Genomic DNA, 25,655 nt, shown 5'->3' with positions numbered 1-25,655 from the left:
ACCTTAAGGATCATCTAGTTTCAACCCCCTGCCATGGGCAGGGATGCCACCCACTAAATGTTCAGGGGCCATCCAACCTGGTCTTGAACACCTCCAGGGATGGGGCATCCACAGCTTCTCTGGGCAACCTGTTCCAGTGCCTCACCACCCTCTGAGTGAAGAATTTCCTCCTAACCTCTGATCTAAATCTCCCCTCTTTTAGTTTAAGTCTGTTCCCCCTTGTCCTGTCATTGTCTGATTGACCAAAAAGTTGTTCTCCATCTTTTTTATAACCCCCGTTTAAGTATTGAAAGGCTGCAATGAGGTCACCCCAGACCCTTCTCCAGGCTGAACATCCCCAGCTCTCTCAGCCTGTCTTTACAGAAGAGGTGCTCCAGTCCTCTGATGATCTTTGTGCCCCTCCTCTGGACCTGTTCTGACAGCCCCACACCCTTCTTGTGCTGGGGGCCCCAGACCTGGATGCAGGACTCTAAGTGGGGCCTCACAAGGGCAGAGCAGAGCGGTTCAACCCCCTCCCTCCCCTGCTGGCCAACCCTCTTCTGATGCAGCCCAGGATGCAGTTGGCCTTCTGGGCTACAAGTGTGCATTGCTGGCTCATGTTGAGATTTTTGTCCACCAGAACCCCCAAGTCCTTCTCTGCAGGGCTGCTCTCAGTGAGTTCTTCTCCCAGTCTGTGCTCATATCTGGGATTGCCCCTACCCAGGTACAGCACCTTGCACTTGGACTTGTTGAACCTTATTAGGTTCACATGGGCATACTTTTCTGGCTTGTCCAAGTCCCTTTGGATGCCATCCCTTCCTTCTATTATATCGACTGCACCACTCAGCGTGGTGTCATCTGCAAACTTGCTGAAGGTGCACTCGATCTATGTCATTGATAAAGATATTAAACAGCACCAGTCCCAGGACAAGTGAGCATTTATTGTAAGGTGAAAACAGTAGAGCACCATTTCTGTGTAGCCAAGTTCAACATGGAGCAGATCAGCCTACACTGGGCTGTCCAGCCAACTCCATTAGCAGGAGTACTGTGTAACCTAGCACATCTCCTCTGCCCCAGCTCCCGTGGTCCCACCGTGACCCCAGCCCCACCGCCACGTTCCTCAGCCTCCTGCACCCCACACCCCCCAAAACCCCACCCAGGCACGAGAAAGAAAGCGAACACGCATGTTTCGTTTGTCTTTTTGCTTTAATCTCGTGGATCCCACACACAACCCCGCACCAGGGCGGGAGAACCAAACCCCGCTTCTTCAATAACGCTGACCCGCTGCCCGCCATAGCAGCGGGCCTGTCCGCCCAGCACCGTGCCCGCCCTGAGGTGACCGTGGGGGGGGGAAGGAAGGAGCGCGGCTCTCGCGAGACGTGAGCTCGGCGCCGCCCGCCCGCGCCCAACGGCCGCCGCGGGACGATTCGAACCCGGCAGCGGAGCGCGCGCGGCGGGGCCCGGCCCGGCGTCGCCTCAGCGTGTGTGGGGCCGTGCCCGGTGCCCCCGTCCCCTGTCCCCCTGTCCCCTGCCGCTCCGGCCCCCCGACCTGCCCTGCGTGGGACAGGGGTACCGGTAAGGGGGAAGCGGGGCACTCACCCGGCCGGCAGGAGTGGGGGGAGCACGGGCGGGGTGGAGGGAGCGCTGTGGTGAGGAGGTTAAGCTCCTGGTGCCGGCCCGTCTCCCGGGGTCGTCGCTTGACGGGGAAAGGGGAGAAAGTTGTGGTGTTTTGGGGCCCGTCAGAGCTTTTCAGGCGGATGAATGTTGCCGGCTGGAAGGACGGCCAGGTAGATGCCCTGTTCAGCAAGGCTCGTGCTGGGAACGCCGTCCTTGTTAAAAAGTGGAAGTATCAACCAAAACATTCTTCTAAGTCTGCTTTTCACGCTTTCTTAATTAATAAAAAGTGAGTTAATACGTACAAGTAGGGCAGCCTAGTACAGTTACAAATCTAAATATTGATTCCAGTAACTGCAATGAGCTGTGGGGACATGTTTTTTTCATAACCACGTAGATAAAGCCGTATATAAATATATGCTTATATACTATTCACTGAGACCATAAATGATTATGTTTTGAGACACAGTGCTTTTCTCTAACTTCATATATGTTTCTTTTTCTTTTTTTTTTTTCTTATAAAACAAGGGGAAACAAGACCACAATGAAACGTGAAGCATTTTTGCAAGTTGTGTCTAAAGAGTCGATTGAAGACTTCTTGCGTTTTACTCAGATTCCTGTAAGTAAGCCATGGTACACATACATGACTAATGAGATCTAAGGTCTGCTGTCAGTGCTCAGATTTTTGTGGCATAGCAACAGAAACTGTTTTTCTGGTATCTGCAAATGTGCAAGAATAATTGTCATAGGAAAGAACTTCCTATGGCACTTGATGGAACATATAAAGGTGTGGAACCTGAAATTTCGCTGTGTCACAGCCCAGCTGATATTCCTAACAGTTGCTTGTTCCATGTGCAGTTTGCATTTTTAAGATAATGATTTATACTATGGTAATACAAAAAAAAAAAAAAAGTTAATCTATGAAAGTGTCATTGTCTTGCTGTGTAAGTAATATGAGCTCATACACAAACACAGAAGAGGTATGCTTCACCAGCGCTTAATCATTCATTTGATAATTTAGGTTGTACACACGTTCTTGAGTCCATGTGTAATTGTACTTGGTACTTCTTTCTACCACTGAACATCTTAGAGATGTGAGCAATTGCTGGCTCTAAGTGCAGCGTGGAGAGAAGCATGAGGAAGTAAAAACAAATACACTGGAATTTACGAATTAAAAGTTCAGTGTCGCTTCTTGTATATGCTATTTCCTTAAGAAAATTGCATTGTGGTGTTTGCTGCTAAGCTTCGATCTGCTGTTAAGACATAACCTATTTCTCCTAATCATCTTTTGCTAGCCTTAGTAAATGGTATTGTCAGGTTAGTTTCTTGAGCTTTCTCTGTAGCAGCCTCTCTATTCTTATATTATAAACCATATGTTACAAAGAGGGGATCTTCAGGTTAGTTCTGCTTTGCTATATCGAAAGCTAGAGGTGTGGGATGTTTTTGTTTTTAAGAATTAGTTTTAGTTTCACGCCTTCAAGGACCTTGTCAGATAATGACCATTTTTTTTTTTTTTTAAGTTGGGAATCTTTTTCTTATTCTGTTTCTCTTGTCCTCATTTTCCCAGCGTCAGCACCTATCTACCTACCTTTTATCATCTTAATTTAGATGTTTAAAAAGATCTGTGTGTTATTTTATTGGTAAGAGTATTCAGTTTCAACTGACGTCACTTGATTTGGGTTTTCGCTAATCTAATCAGTATTTTCTTAATGTTACCTGTGTCAGGATAGAGTAAGTTGATAAGTTGACCCCTGTGTCCACAGAGATGCAAATGAATATGCTAATATAGCCTAGATATTAAATCTCTCATTTCTACAGTAGAGGTCATGTACCATGTAATAAGCCTAGGCTTGTATGTCTCCCAAACATCACTGAACCTCTTTTTCTAACTAATTTGCTGATTTTTCATTTGCACTCCTGTGTGTAATTATAGATGACAGCATTATTAACAGATTGCCATTGTTTGAAATCTCCTTCCCATTTTTTCCAAATCTAAACACTTTAATAAGAAACTGTTCCATTTAGGATAACACACAGTACTTCCAAGATTTTGTTTTTATTGACTTTGGTCATCTTGTTTCTGTCATCTTCATCTCACCCACTGATCTATCTTAATGTGTCTTCATCTTTTTAGTTTTAAAATTTTGTTTTATCATCAAAATGTTTTTTATCACCAATGTATAAGCGTTATCTTGCAAGAGATTTCAGCCATGTGTCTTTATTGCTTATGAAACTTAATGCCTTTACCAAAGGAGAGCCTACCCTTTATTATTTTACAGAAGTAACTGGTTGGCTTGTCCATTCACCACAACTTACTAGTCTGTATCCTTTTTGTTTCTAGACTACAGTTCCACTCCCATCAGCCTAACTCTTGCCAATATTTCTGGAAACTGTTTATCAGCAGCTGTAATGAGTATATTGGTTAAAATTGTCTTATGATTTCACAGCGTAAGGAAATTTGACTTTCCAGATTACTTTCTGATTGTTAAAGAGATTTGAGTTACACTGCTCATTTTCCTTCCAAACCTTTTTTGACGAAGGGTGTGTGTTTAACCACATCTTATCTTAGGATGAGGACCCTCACTTTAGGATCTTCCTTAAATAATTCTTGACTGATTTGCTGGAGGAGGCTATGGTAGTGTATTCTGTCCTTTAGAAGTGTATGTGTATGGCATGAAGGGGAAAGACTAGTTAGAGCCTCACTGCTTTCCATAGTTTTCATGTTATATTTATCCTCTGCTTTTTCTACCTATTTAGTGCTATAGCCTCAGAATTTACTTTTTAAAATTTTTTTTTAAACGTTCTGTTCTTAGTGTTGCTACTACTTTAAATGTCTCTCATTTCTCCCCTCTCCTGCTTTAATTTTCCATTTCCATCTTCTCATTGCTTTGTTTCATTCGAAGCTTTTAAAATTCCAGGGTTTTGATACTTTTCCTTTGTGATTTGCTTTGAACTTTTCACACCTTTGTTTTTAGAAGATTGCTATTCTATATTATGGTGCTATTTATCAAAGTCGTTATCAGGCGCTGTTAAATTTCTCCACTAAGTCCTGTTCCAATTCAAGAAAGCACAGTATTTCTAAGAGAGGAGAGCATGAATCAGATATGACTAGCAAACAATGGCATCCTTTTCCCTCAAAGGTTTTGTAATAATTCTATCATATCATCCCAGAGAAAGATCAGAAAGCTCTAGTCTTATTATGGATCTGTTCTTTTTGTTCAAAACTCTACAATCTTAATATCCTGTCTTCTGGGTTTGTTTGAAGTGGAGGGCTGAAGAACTCCCTGTGCAGCCTTTGGTTTATTGTATTTGTTTCCAACTGTAGAATAGAATAGAAATTCTGCTATGAATATGTAAAAGGATCTTTCTTCTCATGGCCTTCTGGGAACCTTCTAACACTTACTGCTGCTTCTTTCATTATTTCCTATTTTTCTTTTTACCTTCAACACTTTTCTTTCTGAATCTTGTTTTTTAATGCATCTGCAAACTAAAAATATTTTTATTACTGGATCATGGACGTTTTGCCTCTTTTCTCCAAAGCATTCTTAATCCTATAAACCTTCACTTCAGTGTTGCAAATTACATTTCAAAAATTACCAGTACTTCCTTTTGGCTGTGTCTGTTTATTTTTCTAGTCTGTTTTTCCTTCTTTCCTTTTCTGTGTGTTCCCTTTCCTAGCAGGCTGCCCACCCTTTCTTCATGGTAACAGACTCTTTGCATCTCTAAGGTAAATTTTTCTAGTAAGTTCCTTCAAAATCATCCAGACCAGTCTCCTGTTAAAATGGATATTCCATGTAATTCATCCTTTAAGTAATTAAATGAGTCAAAGATGGTAACATTAGGAGATTGTGCTACCTTTCTTCTTGGAACTCTAGTTTCATTCATGTATGACCATTTGAGGAGGATTGCCTATACATAGAGTTACAACTGAAATTGTATTTGAAGATGTTGGCAGAAATTATACATGTGATGGGGGGGGCTCTGTCCAAAGAGTCCTGTATCTCAGCAAAAATCCCTTCCCTCCTCCGTCTGGATCCACAAGGCTAAAGACGAGGGTTTGATATGGTGACCACTGACTCAACTGACCAAATTCCAAACTGGTCTCTTATTGAGACTAGTCATGGCTTTCCGGTCAGAAGAGCTTAAGAGCCCAGGAAGCCTGGGGTTGATGTGCTCAGGAGTTACTTTCGATAGAGGGCCTTTAAAATAGTGAAGTATACACAGCGCTGCTTTATGCAGTTTGTGCTCCAACATCTGTAGTGCTGTCCTCCTGACTCTTACGTTTCAAGTCCTTGCATGAGGTTTTGCTTTCAACAGCTGTCATCGGTCTATATTTAAGATAGCAGAGATATGATCGGTGAATGTAATTTTATGTCACTGTTAGCTTCTTAGCTAAGGATGTGGAATTGTCTTCATTAGGAAAGAAGTGTTTGGAACACGAGAGACAGAATTTGATGTTGCAGAGAGATGATTTATGCTTAGTAATGTTGCTATGAAGAGCTAAAGACTGAAGTCTTTAGAAAGCCACCCTTGTATCATGATAAAGTTAAGCAGCAGGAATTTCATGTGCTATTTTTAAAGAAATAAATCTTATGGAAGGCTTTTTGTCTCTGTAACTGCAAAGGAATGGAAAGTAATCCTTTATGTCAAGAAAGGTGTTAATTTTAGGAAATGAAATAATGAAAAATAAGCCTCAAAACTGTTAATATCTTCCGACTGCTTCACAGAAAAATACATTTGATCCTTTCGACTTGAATGAACTACTTCAGGAATTGCCAAGAAAACAAAAAGAAATACTATGGGAGAAGCTGACACACCTGTTGAAGGAGACCTTGGTGGAGAAACCTGTGGAAACATGGCAGATGATTGAAGATGATGAAAATAATGATTGCATGGACGTTGACATAGTTCCAGAAATGGTAACAATACTGTCAAATAGCAATATGATAACTATTTCATATTCACTTGGGAAATAAAATGGAATATTTTCATAGCATCTCTAAACATGGAAGGGTTATCAAACAAGGTCAGTTCCAGACATCTCCCTGCCACGTTCATAACTGACCTTTTAATTACCGTGCTTGGATTAAGCTGAAGTTATGATTGGACTACACTATAAAAGATTATATCTGCTGATGATTTTGATTATCAAAGATGGGACTTGGTTTGGTCAAAACTTCAGTGGTTGTTTTGTATGTTTTATTTCAGTAAACAAACGCTGATCTCAGATGTGCCTTAAATATCTGGCATATACTATAAAAAATCCATACCTGTTTTAGTATGTCAATTTATTGAATTAAGACTGTGAAATCTAGATTTCAGTGCTCCTCCCCCAGATTATATTTGGTTTATACAAAATTATCCTAACTCTGACCCTCATTTACTGCTTCTGCACTGCAGTTCATGAACTCTCTAGAATACTGGAGGGAAAGGTTTATTTAATTTTGGAGGAAAAAAAAAAGTTCAGCGTGGAAATCACCTGGGAGACCTAGAGGCTTGTAGGAAATCATCATATGTGCAGGGACTTCACATACAAGTAGACACATTTACCTGGATCTAAAGTCACTGGTCAAATCAGTCAGGAGATCTTGCATTTACACAAGACCCTTTCTAGCTCTGGAATGGGTGTCTGTCTGAGTTGTTTTGTTGCAGATGAAGTTTTTTTTTTTTTTAATGGAAGAGTGGATACATGCGTACAATCAGCAAGTTATCTACTAGCTGGACCTGAGAGCTTTTCTCAAATTTTTTGTAAAGGATGTACTTTAAAAACTATGCTTTCGCCTGTTCTTGATAGACTTCAGGTGCCAGTATACTCTTTGTTCAAAACGGAAACTTAATAGCAATTCAGCTTTGCTCTCTGTTGCTAAGGTTGATTTCTTGTCATAATTTTCTTCTGAATATAAATAAACTGCAGAATTGTTTCCTCGACATTGCTTTCTTTCAGAAACAAACTGTAGCTGTGATCCAAGGAGTGACAGCTGTCGTTACTGCTTCCATACCCACAGTGGATGAAACTGTAAACTACAAAGTTCTTCTAGAATGTGCTTTCATACTGAATGGTGCGTACTTGTCTGTTATACCGTACATCGTTATACTGGCTTTTAGCAGATGGGTGTTCTAGGCTTTTTGTTTGACCTGAGAGGTCTTTGGAAAAAAAAAATTCAAGGACAAAGTTGCTACTGATGTAAGTTCTAATTTATGAAACAAACTTAAGGGAGCATTAAAAATCAGTTACACAACCTAAAACTTGAAACTTAAATAGTTTTCTTTCCCCCCATCTGTTCACCCAACTTTACTTATTCTGTGGCTTATAGCATTTTGAAGGCAAAACAAGATTCCACTGTTACTGATCCAAGAACTTGGCCAAAACCTTAAAATTAACCAAGCCGCCTAAATACCTACAGTAAGAATAGGCCGTTAAGACGTGTAACTGTGACAACAGCTGGTATATATTGTGAGATATGCTTAGGGTACTAAGAGACTAGCGTTTTAAATGAATAATATCATTCAGTGCAATAAATAATTACTTTATTCCTGTTGTAGGTATTCTTCCTGCATTACCTGAATCTGAAAAAAGCCTACAGGGCGCCATCCAACGTATGTGTGAAATGTGGTGGGAGAAAGAACTGGAAGGGAAGGAGCAGCTAGGGAAAACTGTGTTTATTATATTGCTAAGAAAAAGCCTGAGTAAAGCTGCTACGGTATGTGAAGCTATATTGAACTTTAAATTATTAGTGAATATTCCAAGAAAGATTCTCTCCAAAATACACTTTTTTTCAAGTTAATTTGTTTTCCATGTCTTAGTGCTTCTCAGTGAATGAAACCTGTGATACCATATTTGTCACAAATTGTCTTTTTGGGGTTGCTTGCATAAACCACATACTAAAATGTTGCCTTCCCTGGAATGAACTTTAAAGATTTTTTTGGCATCAGTTTCACAAGAAAACAGTTTGTTTTACAACCATTTTTTTTCTTCACTAATTTGTAAAGTCCAGTGACAAAGGTTCGAGTGGCAATTGGCTCTTTTTTAATTCAGGTTTTACGTGGTACCCTCCGTGACTCATAAGAGACTTCTTAAGTGGGAAGCTTCATTTTCTGTTACTCTTTATCTCTCTACAAATATTTTTTCTAGCTTATTTCTCAATTGATGGACTGATTTTTTTTTTTTCATGTATTAGTTACTTAAAGCAATGTGACACATCTTTTGTACTAACCCAATAAATATCTCCCTTACTTGTTCCTTCCTTTTATTTTTCCCTGTTAACTGCTTTCATTGTTTAAAGATTTAGAAGTGGAATGATGCAGTTTGCATCTATTTTGCATGAAATACCAGCTTTCTGTACTCGAGCATGTCTTCAGTTGCTGGAAGTCAGTATTTCTGCAGTTACACATTTTTGAAATCTTTTCCCAATGATAGCGGTGAAAGTCAATTCATGTTCATAATTTTGCAATCTGGAAACCTTCTATCTGTAACAGTGCATTTCAAATTCATTATTTTGAATTCTTTAAAAAAAATTCTTCATGTTAAAGGTATACCTACGCCACTGTAATATGGGCTTTTTTTTCTCTGTCAGGGTGCAGATGTAATTCGTCTCTGGAATCTACATCAGACACTGTTATGCTTTGATTATGATTCAGAGGACAGTAATGAAGTCAAGGACTTGTTGCTTCAGTGTTTTATGAGTGTAAGACACATTAAAAAAGAAGAGGTAAGCAAAATTTTATCCTGCTCTGCTTTTCTTCTGTCAGTGGGCTTTGGTTACTTTTAGCAGTTTTGCATTTAAGCCTTTTGACTGATAAGTTCTGACATACAGTCAACCATGCTGGGGCTGTTATCAGACTTTTTGCTATTTTTTCTGTCTCCAAATGGGAATGCTCTGGTTTTTGATTTTGGGGTGGTTTATTTTGTTTTTCAAAAGTTTAATGCAGGAGGGAGGTGAAATAACATTTGCTCTTCCTAATTTTTCTTCTGATTATTCCTAAGTAATGTTGCTGAGCATTAATGACAGATTTACTGAGTTTGAGGTTGGACGGCACCCCTGGAGATCATCTTGTCTAACATCCTGCTCAAAGTAGTCAGCTTGAGCAGGTTGCTTAGGGTTGTATCCAGTTGCGTTTCTGAACATCTTCAAGGGTGGAGACCTTATAGTCTCTCTGGCAACATGTTACAGTATTTGATCACCCTTACAGCTAAACAAACAAAAACCTATTTAAAATAATTTCATGTATTTCATCTTGTGCCTTTTGCATCTTGCCCTGTCACTGAATACCACTGAGAGGAACACAGTCTGGCGTACCAGCTGCTCCTTCCAGTTTTGAATTACCTGCAAAATTGCTGAGCATGTACTTCTGTGTCACTAATGAACATGTTAAACAGTGTTAGTCCAGTATCATAGAATGGCTTGGGTTGGAAGGGACCTTAAAGATGATCTAATTCCACCCCCCTGCCATGGGCAGGGACACCTCCCACCAGACCAGGTTGCTCAAAGTCCATCCAGCCTGGCCTTGAACACCTCCAGGGATGGGGCATCCACAGCTTCTCTGGGCAACCTGTGCCTGCACCTCACCAGCCTCTGAGTAAAGAGTTTCTTCTTTATATCTAATCTAAACCTACTCTCTTTGTCGACCGCACCACGCAACTTGGTATCATCAGCAAACTTGCTGAGGGTGTGCTCAGTGCCCATGTCCCTGTCACCAACAAAGATGTTAAACAGCGCCAGTCCCAATACAGACCCCTGAGGGATACCACTCGTTACTGATCTCCGCCTGGACTTTGAGCCGGTGACCTCAACTCTTTGAGTGTGACCATCCGGCCAACTGAGGCTCTGGGGTACACCACTAGTGGCTTGTTGCCCACTGGACTTCATGTTCTGACCTAATGTTCAAACATGTGCAGGGGAATGCATATGTCATCTTCTGAAAATGCTACTGCAGGACAGGTGTGTTTGTTTGTTTTTTTCTGTCCTCATCTTCCATTTGGAAAATATCTAGCCAGCCTTAGTGCTGTGGTTAAGTGTTGCCACATTCAGGGAAGATTTTTTTTTTTATCATCTCAGGAAGCTTTTCCAGTCAGTGCTGTATTTTGCCATCACTTATTTCACCTTTGCAATTTCTTCAGTGATCTGTCTAATGGGAGTCTTATTTTAGTAGGAAATGAATTCTTACTCCTCTATTTATCTGGCAGGTCACTTTCCGTGCTTGAGGAAACCACTTCCTAGCCCAAAATACAAGGGGAACCAAAACCTATCCTGGAAGACTGAGATAGAGTTCAGTTAAATTGTGTCTACAACCAATTTAGGCATCTATGTGGGAGCCAGATCACTTCAAGTCCTGGGAAGGATTTAATTGCTTAAGCATAAGTAAATGACCAATGCTACATTAAATGACCTAAGTTCTTTCAGACATCCATGTGGGACTGGTACATAAAATACAGGATCTGTTGTACATCTCTGCTTTCTGGAAAACCACCTGAATGTTTAAAATTGTTTTGTGTTTAGGCGGCGGCAAAGTGCCCCAGTCAATGGAGTCAACAGAACATTTCATCTTCATAAAGCAGTTACTCGACAACCGATCACCTGAATCACTCTCCAGGCAATTAATATTCTGGAGACTTAAACGTCCAAATTTAGATGTCTCAGTTTGTCAACCACAACTCAATTACAATATGTGAACTGCCCGTACAGTTTCGGAACGGTGACTGTCTGGGATTTCTCTAGCTCTGCAGACAGGAGATTTAGTGTCTTGAAATTCACAGTACAAAAACCATTTTCATGGTGCTGTGAAACTACTGTGCTTCAGTTGCAAATCCTTCTGTTTGGGGGTCTTGCATCCTGAGTACGGTTTCAATGCCAACCCAGCTCATGCATATTCTCTAGTCTCCCTGTCTGGGTCATTTTGCTAATGATAGGTTTCTTGTAGCAACATGTCTAACACACCCTCGGCATCTCTGCTGTACCTTTTTCTTAACGTCTGTGTCTAAAATGCTGATAGCCGTAGCTAATATCAGCATGATGTCTGAATCGTCTATCAGGTCTTATATTCTCTTAAAGATTTATTGCTTGCAGGCTTGTTCTACAGTTCATAAAAAAAAATATTCCTCGTTCTTTCTGGAGTGTGCATCCAGGGTATAACTCCATCGCAGCTTAATGAGATGTAATTCCAGTTGCAATGATCCTGTGTTACCATGGGCCAGCATTCCTCTTTTCCTCTCTGCAGCATGAATGCTCATGCAGCTATGTGATGAGTTCATTCAAAGAGGTAGCTGGTCAGTTTTCTTCCTAGGGAGATTGTCAGCTAGATAAATTGCTTTGAGTGGTTTATCGTATGCAAGGATGAAGAGAATGGGAGGGTCAGGAATATGGTATCCTGACTTTTAGACCAGACTAGACTGATACAGAATTGCACACTTATGCTTCATTGCAAGATCAGGGAGTTCAGTTTTTCTGCCTTCCATGACCGTGCTATTCAACACGAAGTAATATTTCTCGCAGGCTTATTATAAGACTGCGTTACTGGAGTGAGCCTCTGAATTTATCTGCGTGCAATTTATGAAGCCATTCTTGTTCAGGTGGGGTTTTCAATCAGCTGGAGAGCCCTGCAGAGCATCTATTACTGTGTTTTAGAGGTAGGTCTGTTCTCTCGTCTTCCTTGCTAACCTTGTGTGTGTAAATGCAAGTGCCAAAGTCACAAAGTATTATGGCTGCAAGCACAGCAGTATGAGGTGCTCTGCACCGTGTTGATGGGCTAACCCCAAAGATGGCAAGTTCACAGTCTTACTCACCTATCACCAGTTTACCTCTCAGGATACCGAGGATGCTGATGGCGATAATCAATTCAGGTCCATTGATCACAAGCGGCAGGTTTGATTAGAGTCATTCACTATTGTTCTCATGATCAGGGTCAATCTGTTGAGATCAAAGGAAAAAGGAATTGGACAGAGCTGAATACAAATTTCTCTTGGATGCTTTCATCACTTCAGGGGGTTCAAAGCTACTTTGTGCCTTTTCTTTATCTTTCTGCCAAGACTGCAGAAGATGAGAAGAGTTTGAGTATGGCCTAACCTTTGCCTTGTTGAGGTAGGAGCTGTAGGTCAAGACTCCCTTGACTTTTCAGTTTGACAAGGATGTTGATGGGAGAGTGTACCACTGGGACTCCAATATATGTATTAGACCACCAAAGTTGGAGATGAGTGGCTTTTTTTTATTTTTATCCAGTGTTTTTCTTTCTTGGTAGAAGCATCTCTTGTTTGACAACAGAAAGGATTCTATCAGACTTGTCGACAAGAATCACGACGTTGTATTTAGCCTTTTAGATCTTCATTTTAATGATCTTCTGCATGACTTCTTGATCTGCAGGCATTTAAGCCATCATTTCCACTAAAGAAGTTTCTGCCTGTATTCTTCCTTCCCTCTGTCCCTACTCGATAATGTTGTAGGTGCCTGGCGTTATCAGCCTTGTTTGAGCCTCTGTTTTCTCATGGGTCTTGACATACCTGTTGGCTATGCTCTGAATGGAAGAGTCTTTGAACTTTATTATTGCGTCTTATGAGTTTTTCTGCTTTATTTTGTCTAGAAAAGTACAAAGGACCTCTGTAATTGTCTGACTTGCTCTTATATATGATCAGACTTCTCAGAGTCTCAGAAGCTGGATACTTTCATTCTAGGATGACACAGAGCTTGGCTGCCTATACAGATACTATATGAGGTTCTAGTTCCATTGGCAGCTCTTGCTGAGTCCAGAAGAGCAAGGGTTTATTTCTACTCTCCACTGCCTTCCACTCCCTTTTCTTGCAAAAAGTTTTCTTGCTTATTAAAGTTGTCATTATGACTTCTAAGTTGCTAAAAGGAAAGAAAACCTAATTCAGAAAAAAACTTTTCTTCTGCTTTTATGAATTAAAGCATCTTCAGGAGGCTGGCAATATTACCTTCTATAAGACAATATGAAAGGAATTGTCCTTGCTAATCACAGCATTTATTTTCCTCAGCAGCCCAGCTGTTCTGTGCTTTTGTTCAAAATTATTTCTGTATCTAATGCTGGAAGAGTTGTCATGTTATCTTATCTGTACCTTCGCCAGCATTATAGTGTCAGCCCAAAATGATGCTGCACTTGACAGAGCTCTGATGACCCTTGATGTGAGGTTCCTGAGCTGCACAGTCCCTTATCATTATAGAATACTACCTGAAGTCAGTCTAGAACAGAGAACAGACTGGACATTGAAAAAGAAGGCAGGCAGATACACAATCCACATAGGTATTTGTTTCACATTTCTCTTCAGTGGAGTAACAGCAATACTTGAACTAGGTTTAAAAATTAAGAATCTTTACTGTTGAAGTGGCTCTTAAACTCGGTGTTCCTCTAGGGTCTGACTTCCATTTTATATTCCTTTGTTTACTTTTTTGTTTTTCCTCCCTTTTCCTCTACCAACAGGGAAGAAGATTCTTGAGCTTTTTGTTCAGCTGGAATGTCAACTTCATTAAAATGATACATGGAACTGTTAAAAACCAATTACAGTTTTTTCCAAGGTATGCATCACAGTTACAGTTCTTAATGATCTTTAGGAGCTTGGCTAAAATTTTGTTTGTCTCAAGCTGAAAAACCTAGTATGCTGATTAAAAAATATATCAGCATCCAGAGACCTTCGAGTCTGCTGAATATAAGTACCATATTGTTTCAACAACTCCATTTAATTTTTGCTTTGTACATGCCTGTATTTACAATTATAGGTGTAGTAAAGTGCTTTTTTAGCATTAGCTAAAGCAAATGATTTTTACTTAAAATGCGCTGCATTACTTGCAAAGTTGGTGTTAGAAAACTGCAGGTCTGTTCCTGCTTCTGTAAGGTGTTGTTATTTTTCCTGTTAACAACTTCTGATTTAGTATGGTAAGATTCTAACGAGAGACAGTCTAAATAAGAAATAACTTGGAGGATCATAGCCTGAGAACTTGATTGATGGGTGAAAAGCATGGATTTTTTTCCTTTCATTATTCACAGAAATGTTATGTAGGTTATTCTTTGTATTAAAATCAGAGGCTTTCTAATGCTTTCAGTTAAAATAATTTGTGTATGCATTTGTAAACAAGTTAAGGCATTCATTAAGAGATTAAAATATCTGTGCTAAGTTTTGACTTTCCTACTGTAAGAGATTTATTTTTTTTAAGCGCTTGGGTTCATTAATTGACAATTAACTTTGTTTTTCTGTAATTATCAGTGTAGACTTTCAAGATACTTACTTCCTCTAAAAGTAATGTTGATTCACAGAGCTGAGAATAATAATGGTACTAAGCAAAAACTTCATGCTATTACTTTTATGAGTTGTACATAGCATGCTTGTTTGATAGTGTTTCCCATATGTTAATACAGATCCTTAATGGAATACATTTCAGAAGTTTACTTCAGAGCATGGAAGAAGGTGTCAGGAGAAGCTTTAGAGGTATTACTATGCTTGAAATTTTGTTTGGATAACTCTGCATTTTAACATGGGGAGATTATATGAATTTTCAACCTAGGAAAGGTTCCTAAGCAATCCTCAAGGAATCCTTTCCATAAGGAAATGGCCTCTTCAGCATTGCGAAGGAATAAGGAAGTCATGCTGTGAATGTTTAGCCACTGTGATTGGCTTGGTTGTACTTAAGCACCTTTAATTCTGCTGCTGAAATGTTTTATCACAGAATCGTCTAGGTTGGAAGAGACCTCCAAGATCACCCAGTCCAACCTCTGACCTAACACTAACAAGACCTCCACTAAACCATATCACTAAGGACTACATGTAAACGTCTTTTAAAGACCTCCAGGGATGGCGACTCAACCACTTCCCTGGGCAGTCCATTCCAATGCCTAACAACCCTTTCAGTAAAGAAGTTCTTCCTAACATCCAACCTAAACCTCCCCTGGCGCAACTTTCGCCCATTCCCCCTCGTCCTGCCACCAGGCACGTGGGAGAATAGACCAACCCCCACCTCTCTACAGCCTCCTTTAAGGTACCTATAGAGAGCGATGAGGTCTCCACTGAGCCTCCTCTTCTCCAGGCTAAACAACCCCAGCTCCCTCAGCCGCTCCTCGTAAGACTTGTTCTCCAGACCCCTCACCAGCCTCGTCGCCCTTCTCTGGACTCTCTCGAGCACCTCCATGTCCTTCTTGTAGCGAGGGGCCCAAAACTGAACACAGTACTCGAGGTGCGGCCTCACCAGAGCCAAGTACAGGGGGACAATCACCTCCCTAGACCTGCTGGCCACGCTGCTTCTTATACAAGCCAGGATGCTGTTGGCCTTCTTGGCCACCTGAGCACACTGCTGGCTCATATTCAGCTGCCTATCAACCAGTACTCCCAGGTCCTTCTCGGCCAGGCAGCTTTCCAGCCACTCATCTCCCAGCCTGTAGCGCTGCTTGGGGTTGTTGCGCCCCAGGTGCAGGACCCGGCACTTGGCCTTGTTGAACTTCATACAGTTGGCCTCAGCCCATCGGTCCAGCCTATCCAGATCGAACACAACTATGCACGAATACAACTATGCACTTTATACAACTATGCACGTTCATGTTTTTTTTTTGTAAACACAGTAGTTACCTGAGATACTGAAACACTCAGTATGTGCTGGGCTACATATTTTATAGCTTAAATATTTACCAAGTTTTTGTAGATTTCCATGGGAATGATCAAAAGTGTAATTACAGCATCACAGCAAAGCCCCAGTCAAATTTCCACTCCAGTGCTTATTATTGTTTTCTTGTGTGTTAACAGTAGCATGTATGTGTTTTTACTATAGATACTTGAACATAATTGTATTCAGGATTTCATGCATCATGGAATTCATCTTCCCAGAAGCTCTTCTGTTCATTCTAAAGTTAGAGAGGTAAGATCCTGTAAAGCATGACATGAACTAGTAGCATCAAACTAAGATTATAAGCATAAAGTAGAAATTTTCCATTTCCAACTGAAATACTGTTCTGGGTCTGGCTGGGATGGAAATAATTTTGTTCATAGCAGCCCATATGGTGCTGTGGTTTGGTGTTTGTTGACTAAAACAGTGTTTTAGCTGTTGCTGAGCAGTGCTTGTGTGGTGTCCCGGCTATCATTTTCCTCAATGCTGCCTCCTTAGCAAGTAGGCTCAGGGTGAGCAAGAAGTTGGAAGGAGGCACAGCTGACCCAAATAGACCAAAGGGATGTTACATTCCCTGTAGTGCCGTGCTCAGCAATAAAAAATGAGGGAAAGGGGATTTTGAGGAGGCAGCCATTGCTTGGAGACTGGTAGGGCATTGGTCTGGTAGTGGAAAGTGAGCGATTGCATTTGCACCACTTTTTTTCTTTCTTAAACCTCTCTTTCATTCCCTTATTAAACTGTCTTTATCTTGACCCACCAGTTTTCTTGCTTCTGTTCTTTTCCTCATTCCACCAGGAGGGGAGTGAGTGAGCAGTTGTGTAGTGCTTAGCTGGAGACTGGGGTCAACCCACCATAAATACTTATCTGAAAAGTAGTATATTCTGAAAGACAGATTATTAGAACAAATTTTAAGAGGAATTTGCACCAGCAAATTAATGATCAGCATTAAGAGGAGTTTGGCAGCAGATTTCCATGCCAAAGTTGAATAAGAAGCTTTTTAAGACAAGGCACTCATATCTGGTCTATACCTTCTCACTTCACGTGCTTTCCCCCAAATATGTAGAAGCTAGAGTGTATAGTATGTGCAGTAAACAGCTTGATATACCAGTATATTTATCCTGTCTCATATCTAGTGGGTTCCCTTGTCCTCTGACCCAATGTATTTCAAGTAAATAGAGCAAACTAGTATAAGCATCCTATGTTTTATCAGTACAAGACATGTTCAGCCATTAAGGCATAGAAGTGTAGGTGTTAACTAATGTATCTGTTACCAGTGCTTGGTAGCACTGTATCAAGAAAAAATAAGGGTCTGTGTGCCAGTTTTTTTTCCCCCCTACTGTTGGTTAGCGTTATATGCCACTAGTGACATTGTATAAAAAGGTGAAAAGGGACTAAGTACGTGGTCCAGCAAGTGTAACCAGTTTTGGTTGCCCCCAAGGAAATGAAATGCCTAATAATTTGAGAGCAACAACTGTTTTAAACTGTTTTACAGACTGTAGAAGGTCTCCCATTCACAGGAAGCTGTGGCTAACCCTTCCATGAATTTGACTCGTTGATGCTCTTGTTTCAATATTATTTACAGAACTAGCTTTTTTTTTTTTTTTAAACTTAATTCACGTTTTTATTATTAGCCAGTACTTGGAATACAGTGCTCAGAATTACTGTTTTTTTTTGCTTTTGACCTAAAACATTACAGCAACAAGCAAAAACAGAGACTATTTTATATGTATATGTAACATTATATATGTTATATATATAAATAACAGAGATTATTATAAATATACATATATATATAAAACAGCACAGAATGAGTACGCATTCAGCAACTTCATAGTCTGTTGGTGAGTAGGAGCTCAGTGAGTATTTTTCAGGAACTTAAGCCAGAATGTCTACTTTTATAAAAGGTTATCAATGTTCAGTGGTAATGCCAAACCCACATATGAGAAGGGGAAAGTCCTGTTCCCCTACTGTTTATTTATGGCTGCACAGCTCTGCACAGAATTGCTTCTGGTGCAATGTTGATGCATTGAAAATAGTTTTTCATTTTCTAATATAAGTTTCAGATTTTTCCAAGAATATGAAAATAAAGTTATGTCAACAGCTATATTAAGAATGTATGGTACTAAACATACAGGTTTTACAAAGTTCAAGTTTAGAATTTTGATGGAGTAGGATTTTGACAGGGCATTTCATTTTATTGAAAATCAGAGAAGCTTATGATCTTGAAAGAGGACGGTGATGTAAATAAATCTCTTGAATTGTGGGGGTGGGCAGGAGTCTTGGAATAAATTTGTAATGCTGCCCATTCTTTTTCAGTATGCAAGAATTTAATTTAAAATGATCCTTTAGAGTACAGTCGTTCCTGTAACAAATAAAAGTGCAAACAAAAAACAGTTACTCCCTTGAGCAATGTTTAGGCTACTTTATTGAAAGAACAGTAGATTTACAAAAAAAGAAGGGGGAAGGCAACAGGTAGAACCCTCCATCATGAATTCAAATTTCTGATTCTAAAACTTATATCTGTTTGTCAAATATCTGACATTCACTGTTCTACTAATGAAATCTATTGCTACGCAGTAGTGATTTGCCATTAATTCTGGCAAGATTAGATTAGACTTTCTTGAATACAAATAACAGTCACATAGCCTCTTATAAATAACATCATGTCTTAATTTAAATTCATCTGAAAGCCAGGAAAAAGTGTTCTTCCACTATAGCATTGTTTCCGTAGATCTGATTCACAGACTTCCCAGTCTAGCTGTAGTTGGGATTACCTGAATTATTCAAGGTTGACACTGGAGGGGCCTTCTTTTCAAAACGCCCAGTGTATGCATATCATACAAACATACCAAGCTACACGATGTCCTTTCTCTTATTCTGCCCTGGTCTTCTACTTAACTTCTTTGCCTGCATAGTTCAGGTATAGTAGAGGCTTATAGTAGAGCTATAGTAGAGGTGACCAAGCACCGTTCCAGCTCACAAGGGGTGGTGCTTCTTGATTTTCATCAGTGTGATCATATGTATTACATCTGTAGATTTCTGTTTGGATAATTCTATTTAACAAATAGCATTCCTTTGTTCTTAACAGAGAAATCGGTTCATTTATTTGTAGTTGATATTTACATTGTTGCAAAGTATTTCTGCCAATTAGTTTAAACAAATGACAAGTTTTTTACTTAAAAAAAAAAAAAAGTGGCTCCTGCAAAGTTAAATCTCTAGCCATGCTTATCATTCTTATGTGTAGATCTTTATATAAGTTTATTGAATATAATGAATAAATAATGGTGTTTACTAGATCTATTTTTTTTTTTTATGATTTTTGTGACTCTTTAATAAAATATAGTGTCAGTTAATGTGTCTAGTTATATCATGTCCCTTAGCGTGGAAAACTCATTGGTCTTAAGTAAAGGATGAGGCAACTCCACCCCTGCACACTCCCTTTCTTGAATGCATATAGCAGTGTACAAAATATTTGCGGTCTTTTTGTTTTTGTCAGATGCTGAGTTATTTTCATAAACAAAGTAAAGTTCGTCAAGGAGTTGAAGAAATGCTCTATCGATTGTACCAACCTATCCTTTGGAGAGCACTGAGGGTAATTATCCTTTTCGGAATATAAGGCTATCTTTCTCCAGCTATTAAATTTTGGATCCCTCCCACGTCTTGTTTTTAATAATATACATGTGTGCGTGTGTGTGTGTATATATATATATATATATATATATATATGTATATGTTATATATGTATATATATAAAATACATACACATATATTCATAATTTTCATATTACTAATGGTTCCATCACTGGAACAAAGTTTTTTTTAGTTTGATTGCTTCTGTCATTTTTTGTTATTTTTTTTTTCCTGTTGTGTTCTATATTGACAGCTTCTGTATAGGGAGTAAAGAACTTTTAGCTGAGAAGATAACAGACATATCAAGTAGGTCATAGAGAATTTGCTTTAATATAGCAAAATAGTCCAACTATTGTGAACATAGACTTCAAAAAGGTACAGGGAGGATCTTCAAAAATTGAATACAGCAATTATATGAATCATGTAATGATTCAGTACAAGGAAGGATTGTGCATTCCAGATGATTCAATACCTTATTTGTGATAGGTGAAAGGAAATATGTGACTGAACATCAAAATTTGGGTGTTGATTTTTGGTTAGGCCACTGTCTTGCTTTTGTATAGTTAATTTTTCTCATAGTACTGCTGAAGTATTTACCATTTTTAGAGAACCATTGCTGTGACTCAGAAACACCAGTACTTTAAGATACAGAACTTAGCCTGGAAGCTTATAGTTGTTCCTAGTAGTGTGGATTCCTCTCCCAAGCTTGAAATGTCAGTTTAATTTTAGATAACCAGTTTGATGCTCCTATTTTAGCCAGTGTACAAACCCCTAATTTAATATAGTGAGGAACAAATCTTGTTCTGGAACACTGGTTATATAAAAGAAAGAACTCATAAAGGGGCCTCTTTACCTCTCCTTCCTTGCAAAAAGGAAAGCTACTTCAGTTATAACAATAAGTATTCATGTTGAAACTACTCGTATTCTTCTCTAAGTCTTTAAACTGAGAATGGATGTTTGTAATACATAGTCCTGTTTTTCCTAATTGTTTGTTTTGCAGATACTTAGCATGAGCTTGCTTTGTGGCTTTTGTTTACATGCATTTATAGGCCTTTATGCAACCTTAAGTTTTTATAATATAAACCCTTATGTAACTTCATCTGTATTCACATGTTTATTATGAAAAGTAATCCTTACGTGCAAAGATAGCAGAAACAGTTGTGCAGTGGTTGGTTATTCTTTAACCAAAAAGTGTATATTTATTGTGAGATAAGTAGTGATTAAGCTATTTCGTAGCAAACTCAAAAAGTCAAGAACCATTCCTCCAGGAACTCAAGCTGTTCAAGAAAGTGATTTCTTTAAAGGGGTGTCTTTAATTTTTTTTTATCATCTTACACTTTAACTGGTGAAAAATAGTGTTTTAAATAATGGGAAGTGAATTTCAGGACTTGTAATATCACATGAAACTTACAAGAAAGCTCTGAAAATAAACTGAACAAAAAAATTAAAATACTGCTTAAAAAGATTCTGTCAGTTCCTCAAAATAGTACGAGCATAGAGGTAAAGAAACATTTTTTTTAAAAAATCATTTGAATAACCGAAGGCTCCTCTTAAGTGGAAGAGTGACTGTGAAATAAAATAGTCCTAGGTTCTACCCAGGCATTTACTCTATTAAATTGAAGGCATTTATTCTATTAAAAACTTGAATATGCAAAGACATTAGGGATAAATTCCAATTAATTGAAGGAAGGAATTTAAAATGTGGGTACCCAGTTCAGAATTAAAATGAGCTTAATGGAATTCAGTGTGATGTAGTTTATCAAAACTGACTTTTTGGAATGGCCATGGTAGACAATATCTAGGATGTTGTACAAAAAGAGGGTTTAAGTTAATTTTCATATGAAATATTAGTGTAGAAGAGCTATTTCACCCTTAATTCACATACTAACTTGTTCCTCAACAGAAATCCTCAATGTAGACAAACTTGCAGTTGAAAGATTTTCTGCAACTTTATAGGACTTTATTAAGATTTATAATCTTTCCACTTTTAGCTTGTTTATATTATCCATGATAAAATCAAGTAAAGCACAAGTCCTTAACTAAAGAATGTATAGATGGGCTTTACTTACTTGGACGGTATTAAATTTAGAATTGCTATTAATTTTGTTGGCCTTTAAAATTTTTGTTGGCTTTTTTCTTTTTTTTTTTTCCTACCTGGAGATGAGACAACTCCCTCTCCACCCCCAATGTGGATCAATTCAGAAAGGAAATACAAAATAAATTGTAAATAAAGTAATTGTGACTTCCTGGTTTTACTTGGCATTAGTTTCTTTAGTTCTAAATATTACATGGTTATACACTTTTTTTTCTTATCCCTGCCTTTTGTCCGAATATTTCTTATGACAAGGGAAGAAGAAAATTGAATGATTATAGCAGGATGTTCCCTGAACTCTCTCTTATCTTGTTCCAAAGATTAAGCCTACTTTGCTTGTTTCATTAGATTCTCTCTATGTATGCTTTTTTTCTTTAATTGGACACAAAATCTGAACAGAATTTTTCCTTCTCTCTTCCTTCCAAGAGAAGTGAGCACAGGCTTTTATCAAAGACTACTGTCTTTGATAAATAAAATATTCTCTGGTGGTTATATTTCAGGTTTCTTCCTGAGATGCATGAGTTTCATCTTTTTTTCATTTCCTTGACTGCTCTGTGTTTACTATCATTTATGAGTCCACAGGGCCAATTATTTTTCACTGGTTGTCTAAATATACACTTATTTCATTTTTCTTTACATTTGGGGCTCTACAGCCAGCAAAATGTGTAGTGTAACACCCTGAAAATGATTACAAATGATAAAACGTCTGAGAGTTATGAGGCTTGCTTTAGAATTTTGGTGAGCTGACTGCAACTCAAAAAACATGGTCCTACTACTTACGTGCACAGATGCAGAACTGAATATGTTTATGTTGGATAAGTTATCCTCCAGGCTTGCAGGTACTTAGTTTCTAAATACTGTTTTCTTGAAGAAATAGGCTTGAGCTTTTCAATTAAATTGCCTTTCTCTGTGTAAGCTTAATAGTAAAAGCTGTGCTTGAATTCAAGATTCCTGTATTCCGAAGAGCAACTTTAAGTCCAAGTATGTATGTCAGGTGACCAAGAGAAATCCCAACTGCTTTTAATTTATTCAGCATTACAGAAAGCAGAAGGGCTCAGACTGTGACTCTTCAGGATCATTAAAGTTGATAATGCTTTGAGAGCTTATTGTACTACTAGCTTGGGAATTACTGAATGGGTAGAAATGTCAAGTGTAAAAAAAAATCATGTTACTATAACTTCTTCCATATATTTAAAAGCTAATCTCTTCCACCTACTCCATTAGAAATATGAGATTGCTATGAGATTGCTAGAAGTGTTTAGAGAGTAGTATTTCCAAGGGTATGCTTTTCAATACTAGGTCTGTACTTACTGAAAATATACTTTTTCCTTCATTCTAACAGGCTAGAAACTCAGAAGTTCGATCAAATGCAGCATTTTTGTTTATTGATGCTTTTCCTGTTCGTGATCCTAGTTTTAACGTTGAAGAGATGGACAACGAAATTCAGAAACAATTTGAAGAACTTTTTGTAAGTTTTAATGAAGCTGAAATGCTGAAAACTAACTAAAAATAACATTGATATAGTTAAAACTTATGGAATTTTAGGGTAGTATTCATAGGGAAATAATGGGATGCAGAAAAAAAAAAAAGAAAAATAGGCTAATATTTTAATTTTCTGTAATATGTTGACAACAGACAACATTGATCCATTTTGACTCTGAAGAGGAAATATTTGGCATTATTTTAATAAATAATGTGAATGAAGAATGCTCTTGAAAGACTAGATGCATGAGCAATGATCTTGATCCTTACTTAACCTAGGATTGGTGGAGAGAGCTTTATGTTTAATTAGTAAAGATTCAATGGAAGTTTAGTACTGTATTGCTAGCTATTTCTGAAATGAAGTACAACAGAAAAAAAATAAATCTGTCATACAGCAGTGGATTTGCAATAATGCATGTACTCACATTGTTCTTGTGTTTGTTATAGAATCTCTTAGAAGATCCTTATCCAGTTGTCCGTTCTACAGGGATACTTGGAGTTAGTCAGATAACATCCAAATATTGGGAGATGATTCCTCCAACAATTCTCGCTGATCTTTTAAAAAAACTAATTGTAGAGCTGGCATGTGATGTAACATCTGCTGATGTTCGATGCTCTGTTTTTAAAGTAAGTCTTTTTTCTAAATTTAAAATCATGATTGTCATTTCTACATTTCACCTGAAGCAAAAGTTTCTAGGATAAGCCACTTTTAGGCAAGGATGCTACTTATTCTCCAAAATGACAGTTGCAATAAAGTTCCTAGTACAAGCAAATTCTGCGCACACTTTGTAAGTCACATAATAAGAACGAACAAAATGTCTTCCAGAATGATGACTGTTTGGCTTTGTGAATCCCAATCACTTTGTATTTCTAGTCTGATATTCTTTGTACTTTGTTTGTACCTGGTAACTTAGTCATTTTAGCTATTAGAAGTTATGCTTAGTATGCAGGCGGGTTCTGGTACGTTTCTGCATCACTAGTTTTAACATATCCCTAGACAAATTCCCTAAGTTATATTTCCACTTAAAATTTTGTGCATGTGTTAATTAATTTTTAATTTGGAGCTATCTTTGTGTTAATCCACACTTGTTCCACTACAGTGCAGGTCCATACTGAACAAACAGAAAGTGCTGAGTCAAAAGGAGCTCAGCAAATAAAGACTAATTATTAATCTGAAATCAGCAGAGTTTAGGGAGCTATTATTGCTGCCACAGAAAGTATTTGACATTGTGTCCTTAGAAGGCAAGACTATGGCCTCAGCATAGATCTGAAGCTGCTTCACCTGAAATGAGTTCACTGAACATGGTTCACTGGAAATTTAAAGTAACTTTTGCGAAAGAATGCTACAGGAAAAATATGCATGCACAGAATCTGCCCCTATTTAATTTAACCTTAGAAGTGTCATGGTCCAGTTCAACAATTTTTATTTACATCTTTTTTGCAAATCTACTCTTTAAAATTTGTATTTTGTATAATGTTATTTTCTTGCAGTGCCTACCGATAACTTTGGACAACAAACTAAGTCACCCATTACTGGAGCAGCTCTTGCCAGCAGTTAAACACAGCCTTCATGACAATTCAGAAAAAGTGCGAGTGGCTTTTGTTGATATGCTGCTGAAAATTAAAGCTACTAAGGCGGCTAAGGTAGGATAAGTGATGCTTCATAGGTAGCAGACAGGAAATAAAATCAAAGTATTTATTTTAAGAATAATTGTACCTTGGAGACTACTGCAGTTAGCACTGAAAGAAAAAAATACATATTTAATGTAGTAACACTCTTAATTTCAGATTTTCCCTTCCTTATATCATTAAGCATGTAACTGATAGTTTATTTCTAAGACTTGTGGATTCTGTTGCTGTTAATCTCTTTTAAAGCATCCATTTTAAAGACTTTGATCCAAATGTAGGTAGTAGTATGGAAGTATTTCTTACTAATGATTTTGTGAATTCTACTGAAATTATGGTGTCCATGAAGAATCCTTTAAAAATGATATGTAGATTTTTTTTTTTTTTAATTGTGACTGCTCCTGTCAAACTTGCAAGCTTTCCACAGTTGTTCCTCAAGGATGAGGTAACCATAGGCAATAATGCTGTGTCTGGATATTGCTGTGGCAGAGGTTTTTGTAGACATGGTGGAAAAGTTGGCTTCTTGATTGAGCCAAGTACACTCTTGTTCTCTTCTCTCCAACATTTTTTTTTACTTGTTCTGGATTATTATTATTTGCAGTAGGTCCAGCAGACTTCTCTATACTTTTTACTCAGTG

The 25,655-nt window shown here is 38.3% G+C and overlaps 1 protein-coding gene across 3 annotated transcripts in view; it reads left to right on the top strand.

Annotated features, from left to right (window-relative positions):
• The first annotated feature begins 1,383 nt into the window (after positions 1-1,383).
• Positions 1,384-25,655, top strand: part of NCAPG2 (non-SMC condensin II complex subunit G2) — a 49,823-nt gene continuing 25,551 nt past the window's right edge. For 2 of the 3 annotated variants that reach the window (XM_035564324.2, XM_035564323.2), the window contains exons 1-12: positions 1,945-2,212; positions 6,321-6,512; positions 7,538-7,652; positions 8,137-8,294; positions 9,168-9,302; positions 14,020-14,114; positions 14,953-15,022; positions 16,353-16,439; positions 19,684-19,779; positions 23,252-23,377; positions 23,839-24,018; positions 24,883-25,035. In XM_035564324.2, coding sequence (XP_035420217.1) covers positions 2,084-2,212; positions 6,321-6,512; positions 7,538-7,652; positions 8,137-8,294; positions 9,168-9,302; positions 14,020-14,114; positions 14,953-15,022; positions 16,353-16,439; positions 19,684-19,779; positions 23,252-23,377; positions 23,839-24,018; positions 24,883-25,035 — 1,536 coding nt within the window. In that variant the 5' untranslated portion in view covers positions 1,945-2,083. Of the gene's footprint in view, positions 1,555-1,944; positions 2,213-6,320; positions 6,513-7,537; positions 7,653-8,136; positions 8,295-9,167; positions 9,303-14,019; positions 14,115-14,952; positions 15,023-16,352; positions 16,440-19,683; positions 19,780-23,251; positions 23,378-23,838; positions 24,019-24,882; positions 25,036-25,655 lie in introns of those variants that run through there. The other variant, XM_035564325.2, reaches the window with a different exon arrangement.

Source organism: Cygnus atratus, chromosome 2 (genome assembly GCF_013377495.2).
Source record: "Cygnus atratus isolate AKBS03 ecotype Queensland, Australia chromosome 2, CAtr_DNAZoo_HiC_assembly, whole genome shotgun sequence".
NCBI classification, from domain to species: domain Eukaryota; kingdom Metazoa; phylum Chordata; class Aves; order Anseriformes; family Anatidae; genus Cygnus; species Cygnus atratus.
The sequence above is the reverse complement of the archived record's forward strand: the minus strand, read 5'-3'. Positions and strand labels throughout refer to the sequence as shown.